The following is a 12,213-nucleotide window of genomic DNA, read 5'->3' as shown; positions in this document are numbered from 1 at the left end:
TATATATATATATTAATTATTTGAGTGCTATAACTCTAAAAAATAAAATTTTAGATGTTAAATATTTGAATAGGTTGGATTTGGCTTGTATGTATGCAAAAACTTAAGATCCTTTGCCCGCCAATGACCGCTCATTTGTAGGTGTTGGATATGTAAATACATAAGAATTGGATAGCATGCATGTCAATATTGCTAAAATTCTTCACACCCTTAGCTACCCTAATTTTAGTCCCACATTTGAAATTTCATAGTTAGAAGAGTAGTAGTGATCTTTAAAAGCAAAATCAAAGATAACTAATTTGAAAATAAAAAAGTAAAATGAGGGCTTTAGACAGGTTCCACTCGATGAGAAGCAAATTGAACTCAGTTCGAATTTATAGGTTAATCACGAGCCATTTCAAACACTTGATCATTTTGAACAAAAAATATTTTGAACGAGCTAAACATGAACGAGCTTTAAACTCGCTTAAATTCGGCTCGTTTACACCGATACTCTTTATATAGGAGATGATCCTCAATACATATCTAAATTGTTTATTGAAAATTAGGTAACATATACCGTGCCTTTATTTTGTGTTTAAATTATGAAATATATTTTAAACATGAACAATATTTGAAGCATGGTCCATAATTATTTTTGGAATGGATGCACGATGGTTTGCATGGACAAGAACTTATGATTGTGATTGTATTTTCTTAGGATATCTTTTGTTTTGTTTTGTCTAACATTATTGTAGGAATGTGCCATTAAACATACCTAATTAGGAAGTAATTTATTTCCTTTCCAACGTGAAGAGGCTTCTCTGTGTATCTAGTGAAGGCTCCATCTAATGAGTCGCAATACCCATATATACTATTGACAAAGTTTTTGGGTCGACTTGATCCGAATTCGTACGTACCACCAACAAGCTCTATGATGCTTTCGTTGACACACATGAGTTGTCTCCTCTAGTATGTACGAACAACAAGGGTCGTTACGTCGTCTCCTCATGCACACATGAGATTCCTAGTCTCTTTCATTCAACCACCCTAACCTCCATATTCGTCTCTCTCGTACACACATCTCGCAAAAATCCACGGTCCTTCCATTCTTTCAAACGCTCCTCTCGAATGGAGCGCAGTCTAGTATGAACCTAATGCCTAGGTGGAACTGAACGCTCAGGTTGATTCAGATTCCAATGATTGATATTTGAAGATCGCTTTTCCCTTCGGTTTGCTGATTGTGCAATCAGTTTAGCTAGCCTTGTCACCCTCTTAGGAGTTGCTGGCTTACAACTTCTCTTACCATGTTCCTCTAATTCCCATTCTCTTGTCTAGCGGAGTAGTCGAACTAAGGGTCCTCCTCCCTCTAGTTCCTGTTTGTTCTTCCAATTGAGCAGTCGAACTAAGGATCCTCCTCCCGCTTTGGTTCGAGCAACAGGTTTTCCCGATTTGGGCCTCATAATCTTATCATTGGCAAAACATGGCATAACCTCACAATCTTCTTTCTCCGAAGTCACCTGCAAATCTGAACCCACTTTAATTCTTACTATAGCTAATAACTACTCTCACATAGTCACTAATCATAAATTTCATGGCTATACTTATCTTCAATGGTTGCAGTCTATCTTCATTTACATTTGTGATAGTGGGAAAGATGGAGATCCCACAAGCAAAATTTTAGCTTCATAAATGATAGATTCTAAATATCGGATATGGAAAATTGACGGTCACATGATTATATCATGGTTAATAAATTCTATGACCATAAAGATTGGAGAAAACTTCCTGCTCTATAGGACAACCAAGGAGATATGGAAGGCTTCATATGAAACCTACTCTAACACTGAAAAATTCCAAGTTATTTGAGATTGAGATCAGACTACATGATTTATGATAAAGAACATTGAGTGTTACTCAATATTTCAACACTATCACATGTTTTTGGCTGCAATTAGACATGTACTGGGTTTTTTCTTGAAAATGTTCTGATGAATTTGCCTTGTATAGGAAGATTATTGAACAAGAAAGGACTATCAAATTTCTTCTTAGTTTCAAAAAAAGACTGATATGAAGTTAGGGGAGAATTATGGGAATCAAACCTCTTCCAACTGTTTGGGAGGCTTTTGCGGAAATTCGAAGGGAGAAAAGTAGAATGAAGTTAATGATGACGGATACTGACATCACACCATTTGTTAAAGGGTTAGCCTTGCACATGCAGAATTTTTATCAAAATAGTAAACTTGGGAAAGGACGATCATGGTACTATTGTTGTAAGAAACCTGATTATATGAAGAAAAAATGCTGGAAATTACACGGTAAACTTGCATATTTGAAGCCATCTAATAGAAGATATGATAGGGAGAATCGTGCAAGTGTTGCTATCACAACCAATAAGAATTTAGAGTTCAACTCGTTTACCAGGGAGCAAATTAAGGCACTGCATAAAATATTTAATATTAATTAAAGTTTTGGACAGGCATCACAGTTATCTACCGAGCAACCTATTAGCCAATCAACACACCAATTTATCTTATCTATGCTTTTAGTGTACAAAGCAATAAACCAAAACATTATATAGTTGACTCTAGAGCCTCATATCATATGATAGGAAATATTAACGACTTCAAAAAATACAACCAACTTCTAGTCTATTTCTAATATTTTAAAATTAATCTACAATTTGCTCTCAATTAGTAAACTTACTCAACTTAAAAATTGATTAAATTTTATTCCAATTGTTGTGTTTTTTAGATCGTGGATTTAGGGAAGTTGATTAATAGTGCTGATATACATGGTGGTCTATACTTGCTCCAAAAAAATTTCATGGGTAGGCAATGCCATATGTCAAATTGTATTTTTGATTCCAATTCAAATTTTGTCAATGCAATTTCAGTTGAAAGTCAAGTTATATTGAGTTACTCATCTTGGTCATCCAAATTTTACATACATGAAAAATGTGTTTCCATATTTATTTATCACAATAAGATTTAATCTTTATTAATGTAAAACTTGCCAACTTGTAAAATCTTTCATACATGTATACTCTAAGTTGCAATATAAGCCTACACATCTTTTTTCTATAATTCATAGTTATTTGGGGACTCTTAAAAGTAAATAATAAAAATGAGACGGTTGTTTGTATCATTCATAGATCACCACACAAGAATAATATGGACATTTCTTATGAAAGAAAAATCTAAAACAACCACTATATTTAAATCCTTTCATTTCAAGTCCTTAAAATTGATAATGCTAAGAAATACTTTAATTTTATCTTTAGTTTTTTTCTTTTCAAGTATGATATTATTCATATAAGTTATTTTGTGGATACTCCTTTATACAATTAGATCACTAAAAGAAAAAATTGACACCTACTAGAGATTGCTCATGCCCTTATGTTGTTTAATTACGTGCCTAAACATTTTTGGGGGGAAGTTTTTCTCACTACCACATACATCATCAATAGGATGTTTAATCGAGTCTTAAAATCTCAAATTTCTCGTAATATTCTCATGAAATCCTACCCACACATTCACTTTCTTTATTCTTAACTTACCATTAAAGGTTTTGGTTTTGTTTCTGTTCATATCCATCAACAGCATCACACCAAATTTGATCTCAAGTCTCTAAAATGCATTTTCCTTTGTTTTTCCTCAAATCAAAAAGGGTATAAATTTTACTTTCTAACCACCCGAGAAATATACATTTCCATGGAGGTCACCTTTTTTTAGAATGAACTTTATTTCTCCAATCTAAAATTCTGAGACAGAAGTCGAGGGAATATTAGATTTGAGAATTTTTTCCAAGATGCTAAGGTGTTTTCTCCTTTAACTGAACCAAATTTTGTACATTAAATAGCTCCACTTGAAGAACCAGACTCTTATCACAAATACTGGCTCAATTATCTTTATTCCACCTCAACATATCACCAATGATTAGGAATTTTATGTCTACACTAGAAGGATCATTGAGCATGTAGAGGACACTTTGCAGACCTAGGACTGTCAAGTGCCAAAATCAAAATCTCCTAATAATCATAATGATATGAATTCCTCAACTCATGAATCTCTTGCACCGATAGTTGATGACTTTAATCAACCAATTGCACGCAGGAAATGTATCTGAGGGTGCACTGTTCATCTAATTGCACATATGTAGAGGATACTATGCATACCTAGTATTTTCAAGAGCCAAAGTCAAATCCTCCTGATAATCATAATGGTATGGATTCCTCAACTCATGACTTTCTTATATCGATGGTCGATGACTTTAATCAACCAATTGCACAAAGAAAATGTATCTGATGGTGCACTGGTCATCTAGTTGAAAGATATGTAGCTTATAAGAAGTTGATACCATTTTAAAGGGCTTTTATGACAAACCTTGATAGTGTACAGATTCTCATATCTATTGATGCAGGAGTGTCTCCTACTTACGAGTGGGACACAGGAGCATCTATCGCTTATGATGTGGGAACTTTCTGCGATTCCAACGCCTGTAACGACCAATTCAGGCAAGGTTTGACACCTTCTTTCAGCAAATGACCTAATCCTAATTATTTAGGGCATATATATTTGCTTGTGTTTTAGGTTTTCAGTTTTTACGTATGCTTTGTATTGGGACAGCTGCTGACATCTCCTTTTTTTCCAAGACTATATCCAAGGGATCGGATGGTGCTCTGGCTATATCTCGCTCTTGAGGTGGTGATTATCCTCCATATTCCCCTTTGACATCGCTCCCAGCTGCCCTTTCCCTGTTGCAGCTGCCCAAACAATCACATAACACTGTTTTTCCCTGCAGTCACCCACTTTTCCTCGCTGCCGCCCTCCCGGGCAGCCATCCTTCGGCTTTCCAGCTGTCCAGCAGTCCGCTGTCATCCTGCGTGCTGCAGCAGCCTCGAACAGTCTTCCGGTTGCTGTTTTCTGCATTTCTAATCGTCGTCATCACCCTCCCTACAGTTCCAGCCCCCCTCCTTCACTGACACCACTGTTCCATCCATTGCCCTCACTGTTTTGGCTGTTGTCTAGCCATCCGTTACAGCTGCCGCAACCCAAAAATCCCTCACCTTTCTGTTTTACCGTTATCCTAACATCCTATATTACCACCGTATCCCTAGAAACCCCTCACCTTACTGTTTTACCATTGCCAGGCCATTCTACCTGCTTGCTGCTACCTAGAACAGCAAGAACCTACTGTTACACCGTTGCATCCGCCATCTGCTCCACTTCGCGACTTTTCCACCATCTTTCCAATCCCCTAACAGTCACCACCACTATCTTCGATTCACCCTAGTTGCGTTTTATGTGTTGTGTGTGTTGTTATTTCCCCCTTTAGTGTGTTGGTTGTAAATACCTATTGGTTTTTTAGTAATAATATATATTTTTTATTTATTGTTATTTTTGGGTTAACTCCAATATTATTTGGTATCAGAGCTAACCTAACCCTAGTATTGTCCTAAGATTTCTAGCATCCATCAATACTCAATCCTCCCCTCCATCCTTCTATTTGCTGATTTTTAAATCCGGCTACCCAAAAAATTTCCTTCCCACCCTACATATCTATAGACACCCTCTTCCACTTTCCAAAAGCCAAACCCCAACCACGCACCAAAGTGATAATTGTCGAAGACAATGTCATATTGTCGTTTATGAGAAACCTGCAAAGAGATATACACGAATTTTCTATGACAGTCCTCAAACTACAATAGAGGCTTGCGACCTTCAAGGAGAAAATCCGAAAATGTCATCCGTAGCCACATTAGTGACTTGCTAGATGGATGGATCGGAGTGAATCTCTTCCATCATGCAGATTCCAGGAATGAAAAAAAAGTTATATCCCAAAGATTTGACTTGAAATATCAGAGAGACCTGGATTTGGAAGTAAAGTAGGATTTGGAAGTAAAGTATCACTTTCAACAGAACCGACCTGACGCCGTACTACGAGGAGAAAGAAGTTTTAATGGATTAGATCAAAGCTTTCCGAACCTCGGGAGACTAATGGGGAAGCATTTACCATTTACGAGCGAGGCGTGGGAGCGTCTCCCGCTTCTGATGCGGGATGCATGCGGGGGGACTTCTCGCGATTCTAGTGCATGGATTGGTTGGTCCAGGCAATGGGAAAACAGATCAGCTACTCCTTCTAGGTTTGGTGCCTCCTTTCAACGTAGGCCTAATCCTAATTATCTAGGGCATATCTATTTGCTTCCCGTGGTTTGGTTTTCAATTTTTCTGTGTTTTGGAATGGGACAACCGTCATTATCTCTTTTTTCTTTTGAGGGTCGAATCTAAGGGTTCGAGTGACGTTCCAATTGTATTTTGTTCACGAAGTGGTGATTATCATCCCTATTCCCTTCCAGCATCCTCCCCACATCACTCTCGACTGCCTTTTTCCTGTTCCAACCTTCCAATCATCCACATACCGCTGTTTTTCTTTGCAGTCTCCAAAATGTCTCGGACGCTGCAGTTGTCCTAATCAGCCTTCTGGTTGCTGTTTTTTGCAGTTCCAATCGTCGCCATCGTCTTCCCCCTGCACCCCACCTTGATCCCCCTCTTCATTGCCATCACAGTTCTGACCCTCCACCTTCACTTCCACCACTATTCTATCCCTCACTCTGCTAATTTGGCCATCGTCCAACCATCCACTATAGTTGCCGCCACTCAGAAATCACTCGCCTTGCTAATTTAGTCATCGTCCAACCATCCCACATCGCTGCCACCACCCAAACCCCTTCACCTTGCTGTTTTACTGTTGCCCGACCATTTTACCTACTTGCTGTTGCCCATGATAGCAAGCAATTGTTGTTCCTCTGCTCCATCCGCCCCTTCGCCCAAATGAAATTATTAAGTTTTTATGTTTCTATTTTTGGTCGAGCCCTAATCTACGCACGCGAACCCCCCTTCTTTGCACGGGAGAGCTTCTTCTTCTTTTGCATGCGTGATCCGCCTCGCACGTCTTCTTCCTTCCTCTGCCTTTTGCCGTGGCTCGACGCAGCAAAACAACGTTGCGATCTTCATCCCTCAAGCACAATATACGAGACTGCTGTATTGTTTCCTCGGGTAAGAAAACATGCAACACCTCTCCTTCCTCTACTCTCTGACTGCACACACCAGAGCTCCCACCTCGCACCCTGATTTATAGGGGTGAGCTCGTATCTTTGGCTTTCGACCTCCTCACTTCCTCTCCACTTTGTTTGGTTCCCTGACTCACTTCTTTTTCGGTTCTTCGTTTCTTTTACTCCGAATAAATGAAACGAGACGTCACACTAAGAGTCAATCATGATGAATTGAAGTCCAAGCTTGATGTACAATATATACATTCCAACTTGAGGGAGAGTGTAGGAAAGTGACAATCAACATTCCTGATTAGGAAGGAATTTGTTTTTTCTTTAGAATGAATTGTACTAATTGTGTTCATGTTTTTTATTTTTTTCTATTTTTCTTATTTTACCATTTGGAGAGATCCCTATTTGATTCCTTTCACTATCATATATATAGTAACGTTATTCCTATATTTCTACAATCATCGACAATTAGGTGCAAGGTAACCTATTTATTTCTCATGGAATTTCTGGTCCCTTTATATTCTCCCAGAGGGCTTACACATTGCCAAGGTTGATGTCCTTTTAATGGCTTTTCATTGTTTCTAATCTCCAGCATGATCTCTCCCTTTCTAAAATTATGTAGACAAATTGTCAGGGCCCATGAAGATCTTTCCCCCAAATTGACTTGAGACATAACATAGTTGGCACGCTTTAGTTGATTGAATGTATCTCTAACATCCATTCCGGCACCTTACCATAGTAGAGCAGGTGGTAAACTGAAATCACCAAATGCACCCGGAATGAAATAACACATTACTCCAATTTACATAAATATGGTAGAATCAAATCATTCAAACTAGGTGGAAGCAATCTAAATATTTTATTTATACATATCTAGATGGATTAATACTCATCAAGTTTCTTATTGCAAATCTTGAATTTCATTTGACACATTATCTCAAATCTTTTTAATTTTATGATGGCTGCACAACAAAATTTTATTATAGAATTGAATCTGATTGATACACAATCTCAACCTTATCTCAACCTTATATTTTTCTTTCAAAAAAAAAAAAAATCATTATAATGTTGTGAGCCACGCTATTCAATTAGATAAATAAGTTTAATAGAGAGCACATATACCAATAGCATAAACAGTATATTTGTTAATCATGGTTGGACATAATCCGTATAATTGAATAACATATTACCATAACAATTAAAGTTATAATTTGATTATATAAATATTAACATCAAAATAATTTTGCAAAGAAATAGCGACAAAATTTCAGATGTAAATTTTCTCAGTATGTTATGTCAGTCAAAGATCTAATTACTCACACATTAATTTAATTATATCAAATCATTCTTTTATTTTTGTTTTTACTAGCCTTTCCCTTTCTTTCTAATCCTCATCTTCCTAATTTCATTGATCCATGCTGTTTCCATTCCCTCCTTTCTTCTGGGTAAAATCTTTCTTTCTCTCTTGCTTGATTTAGTTGCCATAATTTTATTTCTATTTGTGAACTCGGTCTCACTGTCTATGGTTACCACCACCAGCATTGAGCATCTTATTTCTCTTTTATACCAACTGGCAACTGTTTTGACACTTCTTTCAGTTTTCCACTGTGGTTTTAGAGGGATCTAAATGAAATATTTTTTGGGGCATTTACATATGTACCGTTTACTTTCTATGTATTTACACATGTAAAACCTAAACTTTGCTTTTTTACATTTTTACCACCCAAATCTTTCATATCACATAAAAAATGCCACCATTTTAACTCTTAAAAAATGAAATACACCTTTTCATGCTTAGGTAAGGTGGTATGTATGTAAAAAGTTTAAGTTTAGGTGCTAGATATGTAAATACATTGGAATTGAGTGGTATTTATGTAAATCTTCCATATTTTTGGTACACATTAACGTTATCCAACCAATCTGGTGCTTTTACGGTTGCTTAAAGATTTGTTTTATACAGCGCTAAATAGGGAATAATTGAGTGATATGTAAAATCATCTTTATGTTTTCAACTTATTTTTCGTTTTTCTAAATTTGTAATTTTTGTTTTGTTTATTCAGATGCTTAACTTTCTGCAGAGTTGAAATATTTTTCCCTCAAAAAATAACTTTCAGCTAAATGATTCTTCTTCTTCTTTTTCTTCTTCTTCTTCTTATTATTATTATTATTATCATTATCATTCTCTATTATTTAATTAAGAGTGTTCATGTGCTCTTTATTGTTCGAAAGCGTACAACTCGTGTTATTTGTAAATGAATTTGGAAGATGCTTGTGTACAAACTTGCCATTTACGTACATACCACACAATTCTTATATATATACATGTCTAACACCCAAACATTATATTTACATGTATATCACTCAAATCTTTAATATCACATTTTAAATGTAAATATGAAAGTTTTGGTGTTATTTTTGTAAATACATAAGAATTTTGTGGTATGTATCATGATATGTAAATTTCGGTTTAATGTATATGGGATGCTTGCTACTTAGCCATCTCTTCCTTGATTAAGGATTGTTGATGTAGAGCTGGATCCAGTTTTCCTATGCCATCTGCTGTCCTCTTATAATTCACATGACATTTGATTGACCCCCCTTTTTTTTTTCTTTCCAGTGTGTGACTGCCATTGGGTTTGAACTTACGCGGGTGACCTTGGTTAACATCATGGGAGAGGTAGAGCCTCTCTTCTTATATTAGTGATAAATTTCCTTACTAGATTTTGTTTTTTAAATATTTTTAAATGAATTTTATCATGCATATCTGACATTTGATGCGAAAACAGAAGAAGCAAAAACACTCAAAATCAGTTCGATAAACCATTATTCTTTAAACAATTAAGAATAAAAATAAAGAATAGACAACAACTCAGATGAAAACTTAATGGAGCTCTGCGAGGAATAACATTTAGAAAATCAAGAACATGAAAACAGATGCTTTGATATTCACCACATTATTGAAAACCAAATCATAACAATTTGATAAACTCAATCATGCTTTCCAATTCAAAAAAAAAAAATTAGAAAAAGAAAACAATAGAAAGAAAAGAATAACCAAAAGAAAATAATTACCTTGCTTTTACAAAGTGATGATTTCTGTTGGAGTTCTTCAAAATTTTTTACTTGAACATGGAATTGAATCATTTAAATAGGTGTACCTCAAGAGTTTTTTAGCTCTAGCGGTAGAAAAGATTAGAGTGGGTCGTCTTAGATAGTTTGGTCACATTAGATATCGTCCATCTGATGATCCGGCTAGCAGAGTAGTGTTTTAGATGTGCTTATGTTAAGAAAGACAGATATGAACCTAAAAAGATTTGAGTATATTGTATAAAACATGATCTTAATTTATTACAGTTAAATGAAAATATGATACTCAATAGGACAAAATGGAGAAAAAGGATTCATGTAACTGACCCCACTTAGTGAGTTAAAGGCTTGCTGTTGTTGTATGGAATTGAATCATTTAAATAGGAATAATATTACATCCAATTAAAAATTTTATTCAACTATATTTTATTTTTATTTATGGGCCACATATTCTCTATTTGTAGACATAGATCCTAGCAAAAAAGTCCTTGATCACCGCCTGACGTTATGTTTCTTTTTTGGTTTCTTCTTGTTCCATTTGATTTAGACATTCAGAAATATATTAGTTTGTATACGATATGCGCGACTAGACAATTTAATATTACTATTAAAGAATTTTCTTGGATCAACTAATGCTTTTTTTAAGTTTTTTTTGTTACAGGTGGTTCTAGATGAACTCGTTAAGCCTTTGAATGCTATTGTCGACTATAATACTAGGTGTGTGTTGAAGTTAAAATCATTTCGTTTTAAATTTGTTTTTATTTCAAAAGAGTACTTGAATAGTGTGGTATGAAGTTGTTTAATTTTCAAATTTCCATTTTTGTTGCTGTTTAAACTGGAGTTCCAACCAATCTCTTATGAATTTATAATGTGATTTGCTCTTTTATGAAATTTTGTGCATTATCTCAAAACACAGTCAATTTCGTTTTATTATGAAGGACTTCAAACATATATTATATTATGTGGATTTGTGCGTGTATTGATATAGGAGGGTCTAGAATTTTAATTTTTAACACTGAGCTATTATTAAATCCTTGAAATCATGCAACGCTATGAAAAGTTTTACATGTTGGAAATAACATCTATTTGTTGCTTGTGACAAAACTAAAGAATATGAAGAACTTCGATGAAGATGATAATCAATAGTACGAAACAATGGTTATCATTATACCATGCAATTGGTTGAAAACAATGCATTCATGGATAAACCTAGATTGCTTCGAACATGAATCAATTCATTTACACTTTCTATACAATGACAAAAAGTATAGAAAAACCTAGATTGCTTCAAACATGAATCAATTCATTTACACTTTCTATACAATGACAAAAAGTATAGAAAATAAATAAAACAAGAGTAGAAAAATCATCGAATGCCTCTTACTTGGATAATCTGTCCCTAAAATGTTGTGTAAATGAGTATAGTCAAGCTCAAGTTATCTCTAAATTGAGCACAGCTCGATTATGAAATCGTTGGCTTAAACTTGAGTTCAAACAACGAGTTTAAGCTTGACTTGCCATAATAATGATGGTCTTGAGCTCAGCTCGTAAGCTCAAGCCAAAATAAAGAGAAGCTAAGAAGACTCAATAGGAACTCATGGGAGATTACATCAATGACATCGATGGCAGCTCGCTGAAGAAGGCATTATGACTGAGAAGATGAGATGGGAACTCAAGGGAGAAGGCATCGATTGGGCTGTCGGGAAGTTGCAACTTGTGCTCGTTAGAGAAACAATTGGATTGGTGGGTGAAGTCATTACTGGAGATTGCTGGAGAAGGTACTGACGGGATTGGTCAGTAAAGTCCACAATGAATGCTCACTCGACAAAAGCTTGGAGAACAAAATGAGTTCACGAGTTGGGAGTTGGATTAATGGCAAATTTAAATTGAACGAATGAGAAAAATGGAACAGGGAATGAGGAATTGAGCTGCTCGATGAACCGAAGAGTCAAAAGGTGAAGCTCAAGCTAAGATTCAAGCTATTATGTTGGACAAGCTCAAGCTCATGCTTTTCTTGAAAAGAAGATGAATTCGTGAGACAAGATTTGGGTAGTTGGTAAATTTATATTGAACGAAGGAAAAAA

General features: G+C 35.5%; 1 protein-coding gene across 4 annotated transcripts in view; it reads left to right on the top strand.

Annotated features, from left to right (window-relative positions):
- LOC110029868 (small RNA degrading nuclease 5-like) overlaps positions 1 to 12,213 on the top strand; it is a 63,120-nt gene that overhangs the window by 21,547 nt on the left and 29,360 nt on the right. For all 4 annotated transcript variants that reach the window (XM_020732345.1, XM_020732342.1, XM_020732343.1 and 1 more), the window contains exons 8-9: positions 9,660 to 9,719; positions 10,791 to 10,846. In XM_020732345.1, the coding sequence (XP_020588004.1) occupies positions 9,660 to 9,719; positions 10,791 to 10,846 (116 nt within the window). The remainder of the gene's footprint in view (positions 1 to 9,659; positions 9,720 to 10,790; positions 10,847 to 12,213) is intronic.

The sequence above is a fragment of the Phalaenopsis equestris genome, unplaced genomic scaffold (genome assembly GCF_001263595.1).
Source record: "Phalaenopsis equestris unplaced genomic scaffold, ASM126359v1 Scaffold000609, whole genome shotgun sequence".
In the NCBI taxonomy this organism is placed as follows: domain Eukaryota; kingdom Viridiplantae; phylum Streptophyta; class Magnoliopsida; order Asparagales; family Orchidaceae; genus Phalaenopsis; species Phalaenopsis equestris.
The sequence above is the reverse complement of the archived record's forward strand: the minus strand, read 5'-3'. Positions and strand labels throughout refer to the sequence as shown.